Source organism: Cornus florida, unplaced genomic scaffold (assembly GCF_030987335.1).
Source record: "Cornus florida cultivar Cherokee Brave unplaced genomic scaffold, ASM3098733v1 CherokeeBrave_3.0.0_Hap2_Chr06, whole genome shotgun sequence".
NCBI lineage: Eukaryota > Viridiplantae > Streptophyta > Magnoliopsida > Cornales > Cornaceae > Cornus > Cornus florida.
The window spans coordinates 98,725,257-98,747,918 of record NW_026775576.1 but is presented as its reverse complement, the minus strand read 5'-3'; the positions used below and the strand labels follow the sequence as shown (position 1 = coordinate 98,747,918).

General features: G+C 33.8%; 1 protein-coding gene across 7 annotated transcripts; it reads left to right on the top strand.

The window, feature by feature from the left end:
* The first annotated feature begins 1,133 nt into the window (after positions 1 to 1,133).
* LOC132313271 (uncharacterized) lies at positions 1,134 to 12,009 on the top strand. 7 transcript variants are annotated; one of them, XM_059811963.1, is made up of 7 exons: positions 1,134 to 2,149; positions 7,574 to 8,362; positions 9,272 to 9,357; positions 9,454 to 9,554; positions 10,286 to 10,362; positions 10,469 to 10,529; positions 11,365 to 12,009. In XM_059811963.1, the coding sequence occupies exons 3-7, from the start codon at positions 9,283 to 9,285 to the stop codon at positions 11,495 to 11,497; spliced, it is 447 nt and encodes a 148-aa protein (XP_059667946.1). In that variant the 5' UTR covers positions 1,134 to 2,149; positions 7,574 to 8,362; positions 9,272 to 9,282; the 3' UTR covers positions 11,498 to 12,009. The 7 variants fall into 7 exon arrangements, with proteins under 7 accessions (XP_059667946.1, XP_059667945.1, XP_059667947.1 ...); XM_059811962.1 differs by having other exon boundaries at positions 1,136 to 2,149; positions 7,574 to 8,685; XM_059811967.1 differs by having other exon boundaries at positions 1,154 to 2,149; positions 7,574 to 8,685; positions 9,454 to 9,558.
* Positions 12,010 to 22,662: the final 10,653 nt, after the last annotated feature.

The following is a 22,662-nucleotide window of genomic DNA, read 5'->3' as shown; positions in this document are numbered from 1 at the left end:
CCATCACATAAATTAAATTTTTGCAGACAAAAAGCACCATTCTTTGAATTTTCACTACCCAAAATCAAATGTGCACGTCAATATGTCGTTCAGGGTGCATTAGGTTCACTGATAGCCGTACTGGGTGGCAAGAGTACTCAGGTCTGAACAAGCCTGATACGTAAAACATTTATTTGTTTATCTTTTTCTTCTTTTGTCGGGTTGAGATGGCTGTTCAGTACTGAGCTTATTAAAACTATACTTAATATGGTTATCATAAAATTGAGTTTTGAGTATACTTTATGTGGCTTTCCATAACCATCAGTTTCTATTTCATGTCACTGATAAAATTTTCAAGTTGGCAAATTGGCACTGGAAGATGCCAACGTCTTCCAGCTTTACGAAGGGGGTGATATATGAAAAGCTAGAGGTAAGATGCAATGCAGAATGTTTGTAATTCCGAAGTTGCCTTGTCACATTGATAGGCATTGTAATTTTAGAGCTTTGTTATGATCTCATCTCTCATTTTTGACACGTGACTCAAAAACTGATAGAAAATGCAGTTCTGGAGTTGATGTTTTGTGTGTAGACTAATCTTTAACTCAGAGACCACCAAGTGAGGCCTTAGTTACAGAGTTGAGCTTAACTTGCCCCACCCTTGTTTGTAACCTTTTGAGTTAGATAATTGGAGTTTAGTCCTACTGCATTCTTTTGAAGTTCCAAATTCAAGCTAATTGAATTGAGTTGGATTTTGATTTGGCATGAAAATTTTAGATCTGGCCATGGAGAAAAGGTCTGGAATTTTGTCATTATAATATATATTTTTATTTGTGTGGCTACATAAAGCTTGGAATATTTGGTAAATTGGTTGAAAAAGTGATAAGATATATATAAAATTGTGGATAGCATTACTGGAATGAGTCGAATGACCCTTTGGGTTCTGCAAGAAGCTTCCGGATAGGATGCTAATATTTGGTGACCAGCTCAGCTCCACAACAGTTTCTAAAAGGTAGGCCCTATTTTCCACCTGCACTCAATGTTTTTCATTTCATTTTCATCATCATCCTAATAATTCGTATTTTACTTTATAGGGTTGTAATGTGATTCCCTTTTAGACCTCGTTCCAGCGCGCGAATAAATTTTAAATAAAATCAAAAATATTTTGTTGTTTAAAATAACAATATTTTTCTTGTTGCTTAAAATTATTCTTTTTATATTTAAAAAGTTTATTGTTGTTGTCATTGATCAAATCGGCATTGATAATTCTTTAGAAATGCATAATAGTTGAAATTAGGTTTTTAAACCATTAGATGAACACTAAAATGATTGTACTTAGTGTTCTAGCCGTTCACCTTAAAATGGCATTTCAAATTATTATAGTTTCATTTTCTATCTTAATATTTATGATATTGATTGGTTAATCAAGTTTGCAGATCTACTGATGTGCTTAGATAAATGTTAGTTGCTTTTATACTATGCTCTTGGTATCAGTACATTAAGTCTGCTTCTCAGTCTGTTGCTTTGCCCTAACAACACCAAGTGTGCTATATATTAATTATTAGAAGACATGATGTGCCCCCAATACTGCATTTATAACATATATAAATGGAATTTGAAAGATGAATTTGGATGTATAAGACATATAAAAATGTGATTAAATCAACACTGTAACGTTTGCCGCCAAGTAAAGCTCTTCCAATTTTATGCCTAAGTTGTCATTGTTTATTTGTGTAATCAGTATCCCTTCTTCAATTATATATTTTACTCTTCTCTGTTCTTAAATAACAGTACCAAGATTTTTATGCTACACCAGCAGTTTTTCACCACCAGTTCTAGAAGTGCCAGAATTTATGTTATTTTATAGTTTTGAACTTTTGTCCGGCAGTTTAGAACCCCAGACAAAAAAGCGTGGACAATCGAACTCTACAGAACCCTCTATACTCTCTTGGTAGGAGAAGATCTAGGGTGCTCTTCACAGAACCCTCTTTCTCATGTCGGTGCTCTTTTCTCTTTGATCGCGGTATGTTTGGACAATCAAATAATTTCTTTGCTCATTCACAGCTTGATCAGGTCAGGTTCTTTGTTCTTTCACAATTGATCGAATCAGTTCTTGGATCAACTACAACTTCGAAATTCAATCGCATGCATCAAGTATTGTTGGCTCAATCAGGTTTTTCTACTCATTATCTCTCTCTCTATATGTACACCCACATACACATTATTTCCATGAGTTCTGTGATTCACTAAAATCATTTCAGTTTTAGCTTCAACAGATTCATCTTCAATTGAATCTATCTATCATTTCAGTTTTTCACACATTTGCATATTACCCCTGAATCACTTAGAAATATGTGAATTGTTAAGAAATTTGTGAAATCATTCAGAAATTTGTAAAATATTTCAGAAATCATAAATAATACAGTATGTGCAAAGAGTTTATTAAAATGTTGTTGCTTGCTAATCTTGTCCATTAATTCTCTCTCCACCTTACTTTCTGCCTTAGGTGTGGGTTGTTTCATTCTGTTGTTCAGATCTCAATTAACTGAAGTTATTATTTATTTATGTATTATTATTTCTTGAGAAGTCTCTGGTTGATTTAGTCTGAGTTCTGTAGAGTTTCTATCTCTTTCAAGTTTCAACCAATTTTATATTTGATATGCAATACCTCACTATATCTTGTGACTTCTGATCTTCCATCCTATACTAGCACTTTTTTTCTTTATTTTTATCTTGATTGAACTCATTAATGACTGAAACAGTGAGTGATATATTTTTTTTTTCTTTCCTGATCCTGCATTTATTAAGGAGCCACAAAGGCAATCAGAGGAGAGGAAGACCTCCCCATTACAAAACAATTAAAGAACACCCACTTCCAGAAATTGGCAAGCAGGGAGATTACCAAGAAATAATCTTGAATGAAAAAACGTAGCAACACAGAAAGAAGCAAAACTCCCTCCTTAACCACATACAAAACTGAACATTCTCACCAGCTCTTGCAGCTTAATATCAAGGGTCAGTCACATTCCAAATAATTTGACGAGCACTTTGCTGAGGATAATCAAAGACATTGTCATGGGGTTTCAGGTTCCTATTCCACCACATATTCCAGATTGTAAAAGTGAAAGTTAACTTCAAAAGCTTGCTGCTGTTAGTTTTTGTCCTGGACTGGGAAACGAACCATTCCACCAACTAATCAAAGTTACTCTCACCCTGCTTCAATCCCAATTGAATAGATCAACCAACCACCTCCGTATGACTTGAGCAAAGCTACAATTGAAAGAAAAAAAATTATCTCTTGAATCAGTATTCAGCATGCAATTATGGCATATTGGAATAACACATATACCTCTTTGCTGCAAATTGGTCAAAGTAGGCAGTTTGCTAGGAAGCACGGACACGCCTAAAATGGCGCAGAATTTGTGTCCGACATGCGTCGAACATGCTAAAATTTGTGTCTGGGAACCTTTTTTTTTTATTTTATTTTATTTTTATGAATTTTCGCACATGGCATGGACACGCCATTGGTGTGTCCGACACGCGTGTCCTATTTTGAGGTCCGGACACGTGTATTTTTTTTTTCTTTTCATTTTCCTCTTTTTTTGATGAATTTGTTTTCCTCTTCTTCATTCTTGATGTATAATTTCAGCTGTTGCGACTTGTGATGAAATATGAATTAATTCTTGATTTAATTTCAGTTGATGCGAGTATGTGACTTACTGACAGCGAAACCAACCATTCTACCAACTGATCAAAGTTACTCACCCTGCTTCAATCCCAATTGAATAGATCAACCAACCACTTCCGTATAACTTGAGCAAAGCTACAATTGAAAAAAAAAAAAACAAAATTATCTCTTGAATCAGCATTCAACATGCAATTATGACATATTGGAATAACACATATACCTCTTTGCTGCAAATTGGTCAAAGTAGCAACTTGCTAGGAAGCACGGACGCGCCTAAAATGGCAAAGAATTTGTGTCCGACACGGGTCGAACACGCCCCGACACGTGTCGGACACACCAAAATCCGTGTCTGGAATTTTTTTTTTTTTGAATTTTCGCACATGGCGCGGACACGCCATTGTGGTGTGTCCGACACGTGTGTCCTATTTTGGGGTCCGACAAGTGTATATATATATATATTTTTTTTTTCATTTTCCTCTTTTTTTGATGAATTTGTTTTCCTCTTCTTCATTCTTGTTGTATAATTTCAGCTGTTGCATGCGACTTTTAATGAAATATGAATTAATTCTTGATTTAATTTCAGCTGATGTGAGTATGTGACTTACTGACTTGTAAACACATGAATTTATTTCATTCTTTCTTTGCTGAGTCGTTGACTGCTGTTCTTTCTTTTGCTGACTGCTGTGCACAGCAGTCAGTGTTAAACAATCACGAATGTTATGACTATAGTATTGTGTTTGGAGTAAAGTTGCAATGATGATTAAATGATACAAGTTATCATTCTAATGTCTTGTTTTTTATTTGGTTTACGATTTAGTGACATTGTTGTTCTCTTATAGTTCATTAATTATGAAGTGTATTTTTTTATTGCGAGGTTAATAAAAATAGTAAAACACTGAATTTTTAAATTACTACATCACATATATAAATATATATTATTCGCAGTGTCTCCGCAGTATCTGTGTCCTAATTTTTTAGGATTTGCCGTGTCTCCGTGTCGTGCTGTATCTGTGTCCATGCTTCTTAGGCCGCTTGTCTTGGATGGTCAAACAAGAGGTCATCCTTGGCGCTGGTCTTCCATCATTCCAAACAGCTCGGACCAGTACCTCTTATGGGTTTCATTTCTATAGTATTTTCAGAAACGCTTAAAATTGGCTTGACCATATTTCCATCTAATGGAATCAGAGCCTTGATTGATAGGAACACGAGTAATCTGATTCAAATTTCAGTGACTTCGTTCACGTGAATTCTGGTCTAACTGATCTTACCTCCTTTAGGAACATCAAATAATCTGATAATCCTTTGACCATAAGTCTGATCTAAGGAAGCACCATTCCACCATTGGTCCAAGAGAAACTTTACAGATTGCCCATCCCCAATCTGAAATTGGACATTTGCTGACATAAATTCTCTGACCTCTAACAGATTCTTCCAGAAGGTGGAATTATTATACATCAATGAACAAGACCAAATAGAATCATGCTTAAGGTAAAGATTCTTCAACCATGGAATCCGAATCTATCCTTTCATAGTCCCAAAATAAATTGCAACTCTTCTTAAACCAGACCCTCCTTCAAAATTTGGACAAGGAAGTTTACTCCATTGTAGAAGATGAAGTCTCGTAGAATTTATTTTGCCGTCCAAAATGAAGGTTATTTATTTATTTCATTTTCTCGATCACAACAACTGGTAATTTGAAGGCAGCACAGCAATAATGGATAATAGAAAAGATCACAGATCTTGTCAACTCAACCATACCAGAACCACACATTGAGTTTTGCAGCAATCCTGTCAGTCAGAGCTTTACAATCCTTCTTTTTAAAGCCTTTATCAATCATAGGAAGCCCCAAATATTGAAGAGGCAAGGAACCACAGTTCATCTTCAAGATTCTGCAGAGATTTATTTTATTTTTTATTTTTCTTTCTAACTGCTTTAGAGAAGAAGACCTTGCTTTTTTCAAAACTCACTTCCAGACTGGAGAGGGTTTTGAACTTTTTAAAGATATATTTAGCTGACCTTACACTTGCTTTTGCAATCAGAAATAGATCATCTGCATAAAAACAGTGTGTAAAGACCAACCCATTCGATTCAGCAGCAGCACTAGTGTGAACCCCCCATTATTCCTTTAAGCCTGAACCAAAGAGGAGAAGAAACCTATAATAAGTGTGAAATAAAGGGGGGAGAGAGGGCAACCTTGCCTCAAACCCTTTTTTCGGTTGAAAATACCCTTCAGGAGTGCCATTTATTAACCAGGAAACCATGAGTTAGAGATGCTGCAATCTGTTATCCATTTGATCCATTTATCCCCAAATCCAAAAGCTTTTAGAACATGAAACAAGAAGTCCCAAGAAACAGAGTCAGATGCCTTTTGGAGGTCTATTTTAAAGGGCATTGACTGATGGAACTTTGTAGTCTGAAACCCTCTTAGAATTTCATTCACCATAATGACATTTTCATTGATTTTCCTGATTGAGACGGAACTTAAAAAGAGATGGGGACTTGTTGGGTCTTTGAACATTCAATACTCTCATACTCTGAGTTATTATCAATTGTCACAACCTTACACTTTTCAACTGTATTCCAATTTTGAGAAGATTCAGCTTTCTTTGGGCGCCACACCATAATAGGAGCTTTTGGGCTCTGTATTGAGAAATAACCAAACTTCTGGCAGTGATCACAGGGTTTAGGATCCCACTGTTATTCAACTTAACTTCCACATACTCAGTTTCTCCCACCATCCACAGATTCTGGGATTTGACAATTGATTTACACACAAATTCTAGCAAAACTGATCCAGGACATGGCTTGAGTAATAGTGTAAGCATATAAAGGTCTGCTAATGGCACTTGTCACACAACTAAAGCCTTTCAAAGTCCAAGATTCTAGAGGAAGGTTGAAGATTTTTACCCAAATAGAAACCTTATCTGTCAATTTTTCTGGACCAAGGAGAGAAGCAACGATGCAAACGATTCGTGGTGCCTTGGAAATTTGATCCAGTCAATAGTGTCTTGGAAAAGTGTCTAGTCAAAGTATATTTATTTTTGATAAGTAATCTAGTCAAAGTTTATTAAGTAGTAATTATGGTAAATGGGAATCTGGAGATGTCATGGAAGCTGACATTAATGCTTTAAGGGTAGCTTGAAAGTCAGTCTAGAAAAGTGAAGTGCCATTAATAGGTTAATTCTAAATGGGACAGCCCTCTTATCTGCTGTGACCAAGTCTTCATCAATATCATTTTGAGTTATTCCAGACTAATACTTCTCTTAAGGCTTTGTCAATTTGATCTGTTTTTTTTCTGTTTAAGTTCTGTTCATTTACAGAGTAATTGTCTTGCTGCGTTTGTGTGTGTGTGTGTGTGTTTTTTTTTTTCTTTTCTTTTTAGCCAAGTCTCCTACATTTTTTTTTTTGGATGCATTTGATTATTTGGTATCTGCACTTTGTTTATGCTCAGACATATTCTTGTCTGGTCTCGTTTTTTTTGCTGCTACACTTATACCATGCATCAATGATATAGTTTAAGTACTTCATTTCTTGCCAAGTACCAAAAGTGAGGGTTCTATCCTCTTAGCTTTTGGATGGCATGTACATAATCTTTGCTTTTGTAGTCTGCAATTCAGTTGCTGTTTCTGATAAAAGTTGCTGAATTGGGCCATGCATAATGCTCACCAGATTTCCAACAGATTTACTCTTTGGTGAAAGATATAAGTAAAACCATTGGGGTCCACCTTGATTTTCTGGTTTCTGTTCAGTCAATAAATCTTAATTTGAAAAGCCACCTTCATTTTCTGTTCTCTGTTTATTCAATTTATATGTATGTGTTGATCCTCTTAAGGGTTGAATAATGTTTATTCAAGTTGGTTTTGTTGAATGGTTGAATAATGTTTTAAATAATTGCTTTTATTGTTAAGGGCGTAGCATACCTATGGCAAGTCAGTTTGAAGAAGAAGTGTCCGACTATTCTTCTTATGACACGGAGAGTTCACATGAGGGGCTTGGTGAGGATGAGAGTAATGATCCATCAGCTCAGAATGAGAAGAAACAGGGGGTTTTCCCGCTCAATAAAACCCAACAAAAGAAGTGACGGGACCCTTTTGAGGTTATTAAATATATATAATTTATTTAGTATTTTATGCTTTGATATTATTCTGAATTTCCTTTAATCAATTTTTTAGTTGAACATCTTTAAGCCCAATTAAAGAATCCAAAGAGGTAGAGAGTTGCAAGAAGTATTCTGGGGAACATCTTTATTTATTTATTTATTTATTTATTTTTTTAAGAAAATGCATGTGCAATTTTGTTGCCTTCTCCACTAACACTGTAGTAGAGCAATCTGACCACTTTAAACATTGTACCAGAGCAATCTGGTCCTTTTTTAAATATCATTATTTTTTTCCGACTATGTTTCCTTTGTTTTGTTGACATCAATATACTACTTTTTTGTATTTTTTGTCAATTAAGGCTGTGGTAGGACGGTTGTCAAGGTCCTAATCCAGCAATACATTGTAGCAGAGCAATCTGAAATTATCTAATTGTTTTTCTCTTCTAACGAATTTGGACAGCCAAATGGTCCAGAATCTGTGGAGTTCGCGAATTTCCTAGTCACGATGGCGAAGAATGGGATGATAGCTCTATTCTGTTAGAATGATTGGAGACATTTCCCTCATGCTATAGAACAGGACATGTGTAATCTTGTCAAGGTAAAAATGTTGTTGCTTTGAAGCTAGATACTCTATTTAGTTTTTTTTCATGTTGTTATTAACTCCCGAAAAGTTAGAGATATAATAGCTAACTGATATCTTTTCATAACATTTGTATAAAAAAAATGAGGTGCCACATATAGCAAAAAGTGGGCTATTGCTTCCATTGGAAAAAAAAATGGAAGGATTTCAATTCTGATCTAAAGAGAGACTACTATGCTATTTCGGACACTGATGAGGAATGATTGTTTCACCCGCCACCTTGCGTTACTAAGGAGAACTGGATGTATTTGGTGAAGTACTTTAGCTCTAAGGAGGGGAAGGTAAAAAACTGAATATCTAACATGCTTCATACCATGGGATTTTGGGTAATTAATTGTCTAAATATCTATATATGGATATGTCTTTGCGTGTACACACATTAACTGCCACTTTCCTTAAGATTCTTAAAATCAGCTACAAATTTTTGCGTGTTTTGTATGCTCTTGCGTGTTTTGTATGCTCTCTTAACAGTTGAAATCCTAAATTTTCCTCTTTAAAAATGCTTGTATAAAAATACATGGTAGATTGTATGGTTACTAATTTGTAGTTACTGTTCTCTTACCTGAATTTTTTTGGGCCTTAAATAAAGCATAATGGAAACATGGGATTCATGTAGCCGACCCCAAGTAATTGGGAAAAGGCTTGGCGGTGGTTGTTATCGAACAGAACTTTTTGATTATGCTACATATCATGTTCTGTTCTATATGTGGTATTTGCTTGCAATTTGTGTGATTAGTTTGCTAGAAATGAACAAAAATTTGCTTGATTAATTGCTGCTGTATTGTACCTGCAAATGACACAAGAACACTAAAATCTGACATAATAAACTTGTGTTGATACCCAATTATGTCTGGCATTCTTTTGTAGAGTCAAAGTGAATGAAAAAAAAGAAGAGGCTCGAAGCAAACCTTACTTCATATCACAGGAACAGGGAGCTACACACAAGTAGCTTGGTTGCTAATCTTGGCATTTTTTCATTGATTGAGTACTTCATGAACTATATATGTTCTCTCCCCCAACTCAACTCAAATATATTCTTTTCATGTTAGATGAGTCAAGAAAATGGCAAAGCCCCTTCGCGTGCTGAACTATTTTGCCAGACCCACAAACATAGAGATGGAACCCCTAGTGATGATGCTGCTTCCCAAATGTTGGTGAGCCTTACTCATCTGATTATTATATTTTATTATTAGTTACTGTCAATTGCAACGAGGTTTCCTTTTAGAGGCTTAAAACAACATTAAAAAGAATAAGCACAGAGGTCATAATGGTGGTGGGAGAGAATAAACAAAACCACAGCCATAGTGAGATGCTTATCAATAATGTCATCCTCTCCTTTAAGACTTCCATCTAAAACTTGAAGCGCACAATTTTCCCTTTATATACTGTTGCTGCTGCTGCACACTGGTGGCAGTGACACAAAAATTAAGTTATGGCCTCTTGGTTGCACTCTCCATAGCGTCATTTCAGGTCATTATATATCCATAAATGGCAGCACTTTTCTTCTTTTGGTCCAAACTAATTTCGGTCTAGTTCTTTTTATATATGTAAGCAAAATGACTTAAAATCAATTTTACATAATGAGTGATGCCAAAATTTGATGAAACTTGTGCAAGTGCAGGGAAACAGTAAAGGGTTCTCTGAATTTGCCTAATTGGCCTGTGGTGTATAATAAGCACACGGTCATTCTCTCTCCCTCTCTCTCTCACTCGCACACAGGCACACACATTTGTAGTTGTGACAGAAAAAACACACCTACACAGATATTACCCAACCCATTTCTTCTCAAACTCTCCTACTAAATATAAGGTGCAAAGGGTCCTAAATCTTTAGTACTGCTGAAGGCGGAAAACATAGTCTAATTTGTACTCTTCATTATAGGTTGCTGCTTTTTCTAGTACTGGTGCTCCCAGTAACTATTGGCAAACTTGGTCTACTCAAGGCACAATTCATCAACAGTAAGAATCACCAAATTGGTTATGCATATTACTAGCATGTTTAGTACATGATTATTATGTTATTGCACTATTATCTTACTAATTAATGTCTTTCTAAAAAATGTAGGTTCCATCAAAGCAAAAGAGGAGGGAAAAGAAAAAGAAAAAGATGACGGAAATGTGTTCTGGTGAGCATCATCTTGATCTCTTCCAATGCATCTCTCCCCTTCCTTACATTTTCATCACATTCTTCTTACCTTGCTTTTTCAATATTTCCACTTATGTTCTTATTGCCATTTCACCCATAGACAGCTTTTTTCATGGCCACTTTGAGCATATGTATATTCTGGTTAATCTTTTCTAAAATCTGATTTTACCTCTACAAAGCCATGAGGGGTCTTAATCTTTACTTCTATCCACATAAATCAATTTCAGGTAGTTATGGAGATAAAAGTATTGTTGTTTATATACTGATTGTCCAACAAGACATTGGCCCTATTTTCATTCACTTGAAAAAGAGTAGTAGTCTCAAAATTTTCCCTTCTCCATATCATTGTGCAGGATGGTTGAAACTCTTAAGAGAATTGCCTTTGTTTTCATTGACAATTTTCAATTTCACTGTTCATAATTGAAGCTGAATCTAACTTGTTATTTGAATGGATTGAGATGGTAGCTGTCAAATATTTTTGCAGTTCAGTTTGGAATAATCATATAGGATTTGAATGGTTTATATTGTTGGAACATAAAGCTACATCCGAGTCTTGAAATATAGGTGATTTGACCATTTAAGTAAGGCTCTCCTGAGTCTGAACTTCGTTGTGTAATTCAATTTTGCAAATATTTAGTATTAAAAAATGCTGAAATACTTTATAGCAATTTAGTTCATGTTTCTGTTTTTTGTTGCAATAAACACTGCTCAAATAGAACTTGGAAGATCTTTTTTAATTTTTAATTTTTAATTTTTTAATTTTTTGGAATTTTAATGTACATCGGCAACCAACTGAAAATGTGTAAGCTGTTCAGTTTTAGGGGAAGCGATGAGGCAGAGGGTTATGAAGGTGTTGGAACAGGAGAGAAGGTAAAAGAGGCTGTTGTGAAAAAATTGGGGAAGAGCAAAACTGTGGATCGGGGTGGAAGCTTGTCTCTTGTATCATGAGAGCGGATCAGATTCACCCGCAGTGTTTTGCTCAATTTTTTTGGACCCTTTTAGTCCGTTATTGTACTAATATTTGACAAGTGAAGCTTTTTGGGGATTTTTATATTTTGTGGTTTTGCAAATTAATGACGAGATTGTGAAATTGTGTGGGGCCAATTGTGTGACGTGTCCAAAGCAGTTCTCAAGTATCTGTTTACTGTTAAGATTTGAGCTAGAGAAAACAGACAGCATTGGTCAAACCAACAATCAGCAACCCAAGGGGAAGAAATTTACAGGCTTGCTGCTCATTTAGAGAGGGAGAAGGGTGGCTCCCGCTTTCATGGACAATCGGGGCAATGACATTTGCCGTGGCCCCATTAGGACAGTATGATAGGTAACTATGGCTCAGTTTCATTTTGCATATTCAGGTTGTTTATGTTGTTCATGACAGTTCTATGCTGGCCTGAAGAACAACTTAAAAGCAATTGGTAGGTGAGTAGTAGTCAATTTGATGAAGTTTTGGATTTTGGATATGAATGAGTCTGAAACATGGGTGGTTGTAAAAAACAGAACCAAGTTTGTAAAACTTTGTAATTTTGCCAATGGAGGAATAAAATATGCAAAAGAGAGTGAGCCTTCAGTATAGCCTTATAAAAAAATATACCACAACTTTTATTTATTTATTTTCATCATTTCAACAAAATATTTCTGAATTAAAAAAGTGAACAAGTTACTCATGGTAATTTCAAAAGTGAATACTTTGCTCCTCATTTGGAACTGCATTTGTTGGGTGGGCTTGTGTTTTGGGTCTCCAGGCTTGGGCCTGATGGTGGACTTGCTCCACCTTTTGTTTTTTTTTTTTTGTTTGTATATATTCTCTGTTTTTTTGAAAAGAAGGAAGAAAAATAAAAGAATTCAAGAGATGTGTAGAAAAAGATAATCTTAGGGAGACATTTTATATATATATATATATATATATATATAAATTAGTGTATTCAGTAGTGAAATAAATTATTAATGTGGCACATTAATAATAGTAGGATTAATACATGTAGATGCTCGGAGAGAACTTTCCTTAGAGATGATCTATTCCCCAGCCTTAATTAGTTAATTAGTTTATTTGAAAGTAAGTAAGGTTTAAAATTTCTGGCGAGGAAACAACCCCAATCCCAACCAGCACAAAGCCACAGGACTCTGGTCTCATTTGAGTTTAGACTGAGTTCAAACTTTACCCTGACTCAACCCAAGGCTTTGTTTTGGTCGCAACATAATAGGTGGTACACAAAGTAGAGCATGTTATAGAAATATATGTTTATGTTTATACGATTCATTATACATTTTATTTTATAAATTGTAAAAAAAAAAAAAAAAATTAAATATCTCACTCTTTTTTTTTTTTTTTTTTTTTTTTTTTTTTTTTCCTTTAATTGTAACCAAATGATTGAATGAACTAATATAACTCTTTTTTCTCTCACCCACTCTAGTTTTATCTATTTGCAATAAAAAAATAACTGCTGTTTCAGAATAGGGTCAGGATGTTACCATAAATCCTCGATCGGTTTTCTTCTCTTTATTTGTAAAATTTCTTGGGTTATTATTGAGATGTAATAGTGAATCATCAATGTTTATTTTTATTTTTAGGTAAGTGTTCACACACATTTTACAAATTGTTTCAACTTCTCAACCTTTCTTTCGAGGGAGGAGAAGTTATATCATTAGACTTAAGGCTTGCTGATTAATAGATTATCTTTGTTAATCTTCAAATCTAGTTTGCTTCTATACAAACAATCCTAATCCTAGCTAAGTTTTCTAGTACCATACTTATAGGCGCACAAAACCCATCATTTTATACACTCAAATAAATATTTTATTTGTATTTTATATCATTTAAGTATTATTATATATAGGTTTTCTGTTTTATAGTTATAAATTCCAGAATGAGAAGAAAAGAAACAAAAATGACAAAATATGAGATTTTATGGCTGTAGAAATTATGGGAATTATTTATAACTGAAGAAGAGCACCGTGTTGTAGGAGAGATGGTCCAACGTTTAACCAACTTTGAAAGAGGTCTCGAGTTTAAGACTTGGTTGCAGCTTAATTGCTCTATATTTTTATACATGCCAGTCAAATTCAAACTTCCAAAATGAAATGATAGTGTTTGGGCTCCATCAAATCAGCAGCAAATATAGTACAAAATGGAAAGGATTCTAGCAATTATTTTTTTATTTTCTTTTGTTTTCCCTCTTGTAATTTAATTTTTTTTATTTTTTTATGTGCTAAGTTTTCCCTTCTAAACTCTTGGAAAGGATTCTAGCAATTATTTTTTTATTTTCTTTTGTTTTCCCTCTTGTGAATTAATTTTGTTTTCTTCTCATTCAATTAAAGTTCTTGTTGTTGTGTTTTTTTTTTTTTTTTTTTGGGTCTTCTCTTCTTGTTATTATGTTAGTGTAATATTCCTCTAAAGGGAGTGATGAAATCACATGTTTTTTTTATTTTTTTTTACAATGCAAGAAGGGTTAGAAGTTAGATTAGTAGGTGCAAAGAGTCGAAGCCTAGCACTCCCAAAATTCACCGGAGGTACTAACTACTGGGCTATCGAGACATCTGCAAAATCACATGGTTGAAGTATGCATATTTGTGTCTTTTATTTTTTGTATGATAAATCCGCCGGAGAATATTCTTTTATGAATCTCAATGACAAAACCTTACAACGAGGGATGGAGGCTAGAAAAATAGAAGGAACATTATTTGTAATATGCCAAAGTGTAAATACAGTGTAGTGGAAATACAGATAATGACTACCACTATTTACAATATACTTTACTAAAGAAATAAAGAAAGAACTCTTCGTGTTATGTCAACTATTTACAATACACTTTACTATTTATTCTCTCTAGCAAGCAAGAGGTAGTCAAAAAGGTTTCAACATAACATCACTCATTTGGTGGATCCTGGTGGTGAATTCTTCTTCCTTGAGATTTATTATTTTTCTTTAGTATTAATTATTTTTATTAATTTTTAGTTTCATTATTCAATAATCAAAAAATTGTTTTAAAAAATATTTTTTCATAAATTAAGTATTTGCAAATTTTTTATTTTATTTTTGCACGAAGTGTAGAGAACCAACAAAAAAATTTTAAAAATCTACACAGATCAAATTGATGCATATTATGAGTAAAGCTGTATTGATTTTCGTTAAACAACAATTTTGGTCAGTTTTACTGATATTTGCATACCATGTTGTATTAGTAAAAATATGCAGGTGGTGGATCATGGATTACATATGTCGTTATATTTCTATCTTGAAAAAAAAATGAAAAAAATAAAATTCTAAGAGTCTTTTTATATTGTGTGGGTATATTTACAAATATTTATAACCGTGTTATATTATTTTTCTACGTAAAATATAATGTCGAAAGGAAAATAAGAAGGAAATTAGCTCACATAGGAGAATTTTGATTTTTTCATATTCTTAATTATGAATAATTCAGTTTATATACTTTTGAATTTAAATATTGAATGAGTTACTAGAGCTCATAAATTTAGTGATTTAGGTGTTCATTTAGAAATGGGAAATGAATGTTGCTACAAGAAGTTAATATTTTCCTTTTTACTTTTAATCATGATTATTTCAGCACGCTCATAATATTTCATGAAAAGTTTACTAGTTCTTTTAAAATTGTTTGACACAGATTATAAATACACATTAACAAAAGGATCTTTTTAATGATGTCAATTTTAACTAAATTTCTATCATTATTCATCCTTTGAACTTAGTCATCCACATTAACATAATAATTAATTATATTCTTGATAAATATTGCAAAAGTTCAATTTTTGAACTTAAGTAAATTGCGCTTATATATTCAATTCATAAAACATTTTCGAAGAGTAATACATTTGAACATAAATTCTATTAGATATAATAAGAAATATTGGAGGTAAAAATTCGCATTTGTTTATATTCGGATTCTTTACCCATATCTATCGGATTGCTAGCTTATAAGTAAATTATCAAATTATTTGTTTATACTTGAATTTACATAAACTAATCTTATAACAAAGGTTATAATTATTCTGATTCTAGGACTTCTAGTTCCTTATATTTTAGCTTAACCATTACTTTTCAAGTTTTATCAGGATTTGATTCGATAAAAATAACAAGAAAAGAAAGAAAATAAAAAATAATAAAAAAATAACTTTCCATAACCATTACTTTTCAAGTTTTATCAGGATTTGATTTAGTTGGCTATATAAGTCGCTTAGAATAATAGTACTGTGAAATCAGAAGAGAGGAACAAAAAAATTGGATCAGAAGTTGAATTATACCAATTAATATCCTAGTTGACACGGATTAGCAAGTAGTTGAATGAATGGCTTCTAAAAATATTAAAAGTTGCCGCCAGAAGAATAATAATGCGACGGAGAAAATCTCAGCTGCCGCTGAAATCATAGGCGGCAACGAGGACTTGATGGTGGAGATCCTTCAGCGTCTGCCGGCGAAATTCCTAATTCAATTCAAGTCAGTCTCTCGAACATGGCGGTCTCTCATCTCTAGTCTGTTGTGGTTTTGTGGAGTCTGATTAGGTGGAAGATTTTTAGGAAGATTTAATTATATGGAAACTTCAAGAGTACTGAATTTTAGGGAAAATTCAGTTTCCTAATCTGATTTGACTTCCTTATTGGTTTAAGGAAAATTCAGTTTCCTAATCTGATTTAATTTCCTTATTGGTTTTGGATTCTACAAAACGCAAGTTCTTGTAGGACAAGTTTGGGACTCTATAAATAGGGGTGGAAATTAGAGATAAATTTGTGTTAATACAAGAGAGAGCAATTGAGAGGATTGAGAGAGAATTCTCCATTGTAATTCTTCATCTTTTTCATACTGAATTTATTCGGTGTGCTCCATGGACGTAGCCCTAAGATTTGGGTGAACCATGTATATCTTGTGTTCTTGTGTGTGATTTTTTTTTTTTCCTTCTCATAGCATTTAAATCATCCATTTACCATAGTTGACCAAAAACAGTATAAATAGTTATCAACTAGATTCCAAAATAAGTACAAATACAATTTCACATGTGTAAATCTAAATCATGCATCCACTAACAGAGTTAGAATCCAAATCCTAGTCCTTTAAATTTATAAAATAAAATTACACAATCTACCTCTCCAAACAGTACCATACTGGTGCAACGTATAACCGATTTAAACACCAGTTAACTCTGTTTAAGAATACACATAAATAAATTACTATATGCCTAAATCACAGCTGAAAACATGATTCTCAATTTAAGATTTTGCAGAGAAATCAAAGTTTCAAAAACAGCAAGCAACAGAAGTTAATTCTCAAATCCTTCATCTACGAACTCTCTGTTTAAACTTAGATTAATCACATCCTCAATATCTAAATGTAGGCTTGCTTCCCAACAATTTTATAAGTCTTAAGCAATGAATTACAATATTCAATAGCACATAGACAACCTTTGAAAAATCCAGTTTAGCCAAACAAACATCAAACATCAGTTTTACGCTTTAAACAAAAGAAAGAGAAGGCTCTGAAAACAAAGAGCCTTCTCCACTTCAAGGGAGCCTTCTCCATTTCAAGGAGAGCCTTCTTCATCTCAAGGAGAGCCTTCTCCACTTCAAGGAAAACGTAACAGTCTGCAATACAAGTCAATTGTTCAATCCTTTACGTACAGATCTTGGTTTAATCTTATGTTAATTCCGTCCTCAATATGCAAGAGTAAAACATACTTTCCAACATTAATACAAGCTTTTAGCAATGCATTACACCATTCTGTGACCTTTAAACAATTTTAGAAAACCCCATTTCGCCAAACAGTCCCTAAAAAATCTCGTTTTTGTGTGTTTTAAGAGAGAGCAGGCTCTTAAAATGGGAGCTTGCTCTCTTTTTCATCTAGAGTCGGCTCCACAACACCAAGAGCTGGCTCTCCCCTTTGGGAGCCGGCTCTAAGAGGTTTGGGAGCCCTCTCTCCCTCCTCTTAGCAGCCTCTGTTCGTTTCATTTTCCTCCTCTCCGATTCCAATGATCACCAGACCTCTATAGTAGTTTTTAATACATGTTTTAAAGTCCATCCAGATTCCATATTGGTCACAGAATAAGATTATACAACCAACACTTGAATTTAAACACAAGTTGGTACACAATGGTAGCAAAGTTTCAGGTTAAAATTTTAAAGCAACTAAGAACAGATTTATTTCATGAATTTAAATACAGTTTAAACATGCATAACAGATGTAATTAAGCCTTAGTTTAATCCCTGGAGTCTTTCTAAGCATGCACATAACACAAAGATTAAAGGGATAGAATAGAACAGAACTTACCTTTGAGTTTCAGATTTGAAACTCTAATTCCACAGTTTCTGAATGCTACGTTAGTGTCCTATACTGCAGGTTTACTCCTCCGGTGCTTTGGTTCCACCCAGAAACAATCCTGTTCATTCCTCCTTGAACTGCTTTGTTAAGCACCCAAGGTCACTCTGTGTTTCCTCCTCTATATCTCTCTGCCTCTCACTCCAAGAATAAGGTTTGTTTCACCCTAGACAGAACGTATACATATATATATATATAAACCTATACACCCTCAACCCTAATTCTAATTGTAATCCAAGAATGAAACTGATACCATAATTAATTTAATACTAAGTCGACTACACATTGAAACCTAAAACCCTAAGTCACAATACACAACGTAAATAAACAGTTATCAATTTAACTAATTAATTAAAATAAGTAATATTATTAATAATTTAGCAAATAATAGCAGTAATAAAACAAATAAAATCCAACTAATTACTTAATGAAGCCAATTAATACAATTAAATAATCATTAAATAATTAACTATTACGCAGATTATCACAAAACAAAGCAAATAAATAAAATAAAAAATAAAAATACAATAAAAGAAAAATGAAAATGCCGAGACTATCCTTTTAAAATTAGGGGAATTACACTCATCATTTTGCATAATATTGATATTGATCAATTCAGCCGACTCAGTTATCAACTGAGCCGACTAAGTTATAAAATGAGCTGACTTAGTTCTCAACAAAGTCGACCTCCTCTGTAGTCAATTATTACTGTTGCAAAATAATTCTCTCATCAGTCATTTCTTATGCAAATTTATCACTCGTGTATATTCTGTTATCTGCTAAGGATTTGTTTTCCTTTAGTCAAAACTTCTATAGTGACTCACCCATGCGCACAAAGACTTATTGACACATCTCTAGCTGAATTAAATTAAAAGATCTCTAAGTCAACATACAACTAGATTAGGGAAATCTGCAGTGCACATTTTTCCTTGTTTGAAATATGTCATGTGCATTGTTTTTCCTTTTCAAAAGTCTTGATGATGTATAAGTTATCTCCCATGCTTCTGACTTTCATAAAAGGATATTTCAGAACGGCTAATTTGACAAAGGAAAGTCTATATATGCTAAGATATGTTATCTACAGATGATGAGTTTTGAGCCTTAAAAGATAGAGTTAGAACAATTTTTGTGCATTCAAGAGAGCTTTTGCTCTACCATTATATAGAGCTTTTATTCTGGTTTTACTCATTCATAGAGCCTCTGTTCTGGACATCAATTTTCATCTCATATACAAGCTTCCAAAGCTGAACCAGAGTGAACTTTATAAAGCATTTTGTAAGCCTTTGCTAAACTTTTGTTCTTGCATTTTAGCAGAGCTTTTGTTTTGCATTTTCCTCTCCCCACAAAGCTATTGTTTTGCATTTTCCTCTCCCCACAAAGCTATTGTTCTGTACATCTCATATACATTTTATACTTATAAAAAGAGCTTCAATTGTATTCATTAATTCTTTATAGTGAGTGAAATCTGTAAATCTGAGAGAGAGAGATTTGTAACACTTCTATATCTTTATCAAATATGTTGTAAGCCTAAGAGAAGGAGTTCTCTTAGCAAAGCTATTGTAACGGCTGGTGTGGCCTATGTAAGACTAAGAGAGGTGGTCTCTTAGTAAGGATATTGTAAGGGCTGGTTTGGCCCAAAGGAAGTTTAAGAAAGGGCGTCTCTTAGTAAGAAGAAGTAAGGGAATTACTTCACTACAAGGTTTGCTCTCCACCCATAAAGAGAAGCCATAGTGGATCAGGAAGTCTCAAAAGGGGTCTTGAGCCGAGGAGTAGGAGTTTCCGAACCTCGCTAAAATCGCCGTGTCTATGTTTGCAATTTCTCTTCCCTTATCTCCTTTACATTTATACTATTAATTGCTTATCTCCATATATTTACAATTGCATATTTGTATTAAGTAGTTTGCTAAAATTGCATACTGATTTTGTTGAGCAGAAATCTTTCAAACTGAAATTGCATATTAATCATCTACTTAGTTTTAAATCTTTCATAATTAGACAAGGACTCTATTCACCCCCCTTCTAGAGTCCATTCTTAGGCAACAGAACCATTTGTATAGAAAATATACTATATTACGCTCTGTAGAGTAGTCAGAACAGGTGTAAAAGTCAACTTGCTCTTCAACTCATTGAAAACAGTTTGACAATGTTCATCCCACATAAATGGTATACCCTTTTTAGTCAAATGAGTAAGTGGTCCCTCTATCTTCGAGAAACCTTGGATGAATCTGCGATAATAACCTGCCAATCCCAGAAAACTACGAATCTCTGAAGGTGGCAACAAACTCTTACCACTGTAGTGCATCTCCAACCAGCTTAAAGGTAACAATCATCTGCTTCTGAACCTCTATTCACTTAATTATGCAAAGATGACGCTCAATGTCCTTCTTCGACTGATAGGCTGCCTTCACAGTGTCCACCTCCTCAGATGGCTTATTATGAATTGCAGCTGCTACTCCGGCAACTACAGCCTGAGTGATGATGTCAGCCATCTGAGGAGGATACTCTGGATCTCTACCTTGATTGTTGTCCTGATCCTGAAGCTCTTGGTACTGCTGTTCCTCCTCCTCAAACAAAGGCAACTGCTGCTCCTCTGCAGCTCTCTGACGATTAAAGAGATTTTGAAGCCTACGTTCCAACCTCCTTTATCATCTTTATCTTCGAATATGATCTATTTCCCATCAGGGGCAGCTCAATATAATTTAAGGCCTTAGGTGGAAAATATAAAAATGGCCTTTTAATATCTAATATCTAATATATAGTCAATCCAATTAATCTTTCTTGTCACATAATTGATCTTAAAGTTATACAACTTATACTTAAATTTAATGAAAAAGAAGGAAAAATATGTAAAAAAAAAAAAACAAAAAGAAGAAAAAAAAAAACACAAATAAGATAAAAGTTAAAAGAAGAATATAGGAAGTTTTACAAATACAGGAGAAAAAAAATGTGAATGAGGAGGAGAAAGAGAGAAAAAAAAAAAAAAAAAAAAAAAAAGGTGACGTAAAGATATATTTTTTTTGGCCCACTATTAAATCTCTTTTGGTCAACGTTCTCACTGTTGATGTGGACCAATAAAAACTGGACATGTCTTCTTTTATTACCAAATCAGTGATGGTATATTTACCTACCGTATCTAATTTGGTAAATGAAAATGTACCCACCATATCTGATTTGGTAATTGTAGATACGTATCTATTTTTTATGATCCACATCAACAGTGAGGATGGTGTACATCCTCACTGGTGAAGACCTAAGTATTGTCCATATAAAAAAATAAAAAAATTGGGGCCTTTCCATTCGGCAGAGTTTAATAAGAGGAAGAAAATAAAAATTTTAAAAAGGTTATAATATAAACAAATAAAAAAATTGAAAGTTATAATATAAGGAAATAAAAATTGTGGGGCTTTTTTATTGGCTAGAGTTTGATAATAGGAAGGAAATAAAATTTTTAGGAAGCTTATAATATAAAGATAAAAAACAAATTGAGACTTTCCTATTGGTCGGGGCCTTAGGTGTAATACCCCTAATTTTACAAAGGATAGTCCTGGTATTTTATTAATTGTTTAATTGCAATTTTTTTTATGGTTAATTGTTTAATTGCTTGATTGGTTGCATTATTTGACCTAATTGTGATTATTTGAATTATGTGTCAGTTTACTTGAGTATTGATTTATTAATAGTTAATTATTTAATTGTTTTGAGTTAATTGAAATTTAATTTATTAATTGTTTTAATTTAATTGTTGTAAATTGATGTGATGTAATTAAATTATTTAGTTTTAACGTGACTATAGGGTTGGTTGCATATATAGTATGCACATAAGTGGCCGTCTAGATTTCTTTATGGGCCGAGTAAATCCAGTTATGGTTTAAGAGAGACTAGGATTGGTTTGGCCTATAAATACTCACCTAAGATGTCTGCCTAGGGTTTTAGAGATATACTACGACATAGTAAGGCTGAGAGAAGTTTTGGAGACGGTTGGGAAAGAACAGAGAGCAAACAGAGGATTTGCTGGAAAATTGAGACAAACGTCGGTGTAAGTCAAGTTCTATCCTTACTCTCTCCCTTAGGCTTCGTGTTTTTTGCATTCTTAAACAGTTCTAGGATTAATTGAATCAATTATAAATTTTCTCTGTTCATGCTTAAACTGAAACATATCAGTATGTGTTGCATGCTTGAAAAACCTGTTAAAACATCTTATTTGCTTGCTTAATTCTCTGTTTAAACCTATGTATGGGATGTGTTAATGACTTAAACATGGACTGAGAACCTACTGGGATTGAGTTACAACTTCTGGAAACCATAGCGTAGGGCAAAGAAGTTGCAAAAGACGTCTGAAGAAGAGGGAAGGCAAAGAGACGAGGCAGAGAGGGAGAGAGCCGGCTACTTTTGAGTTAGAGGCGGCTCCCAAGTGTGGGAGCCGGCTCCAAGTCCTAAAGGAGGCGGCTCCACTTTTAGGAGACGTTTCCTTGATGCATTTTGTTAATTTTTTTTTCGTTTTCAGTTAGTTTTAGTTGCAGTGGTTGGTTCTCTGTGTTTTCAGTTGGGTTTAGGATTGTGTGTGAGCTGTATGGATGATGCTTAGAGAAAATTCTAAGACTTCAGGGGGCATGTTAATAATTTAACTATGGTTGTCACTTGAACCGTATATGTTTTAAACAAATTAATACACCGTAGTTGGGTTGAATGAATTAAATTGGTTAAATTCTCGATGATCTGTAATCTTCTTAGACAGATAGGATAATTAAATCATGCTTCACCATATACCATGATCATGTATCTGAATTATAC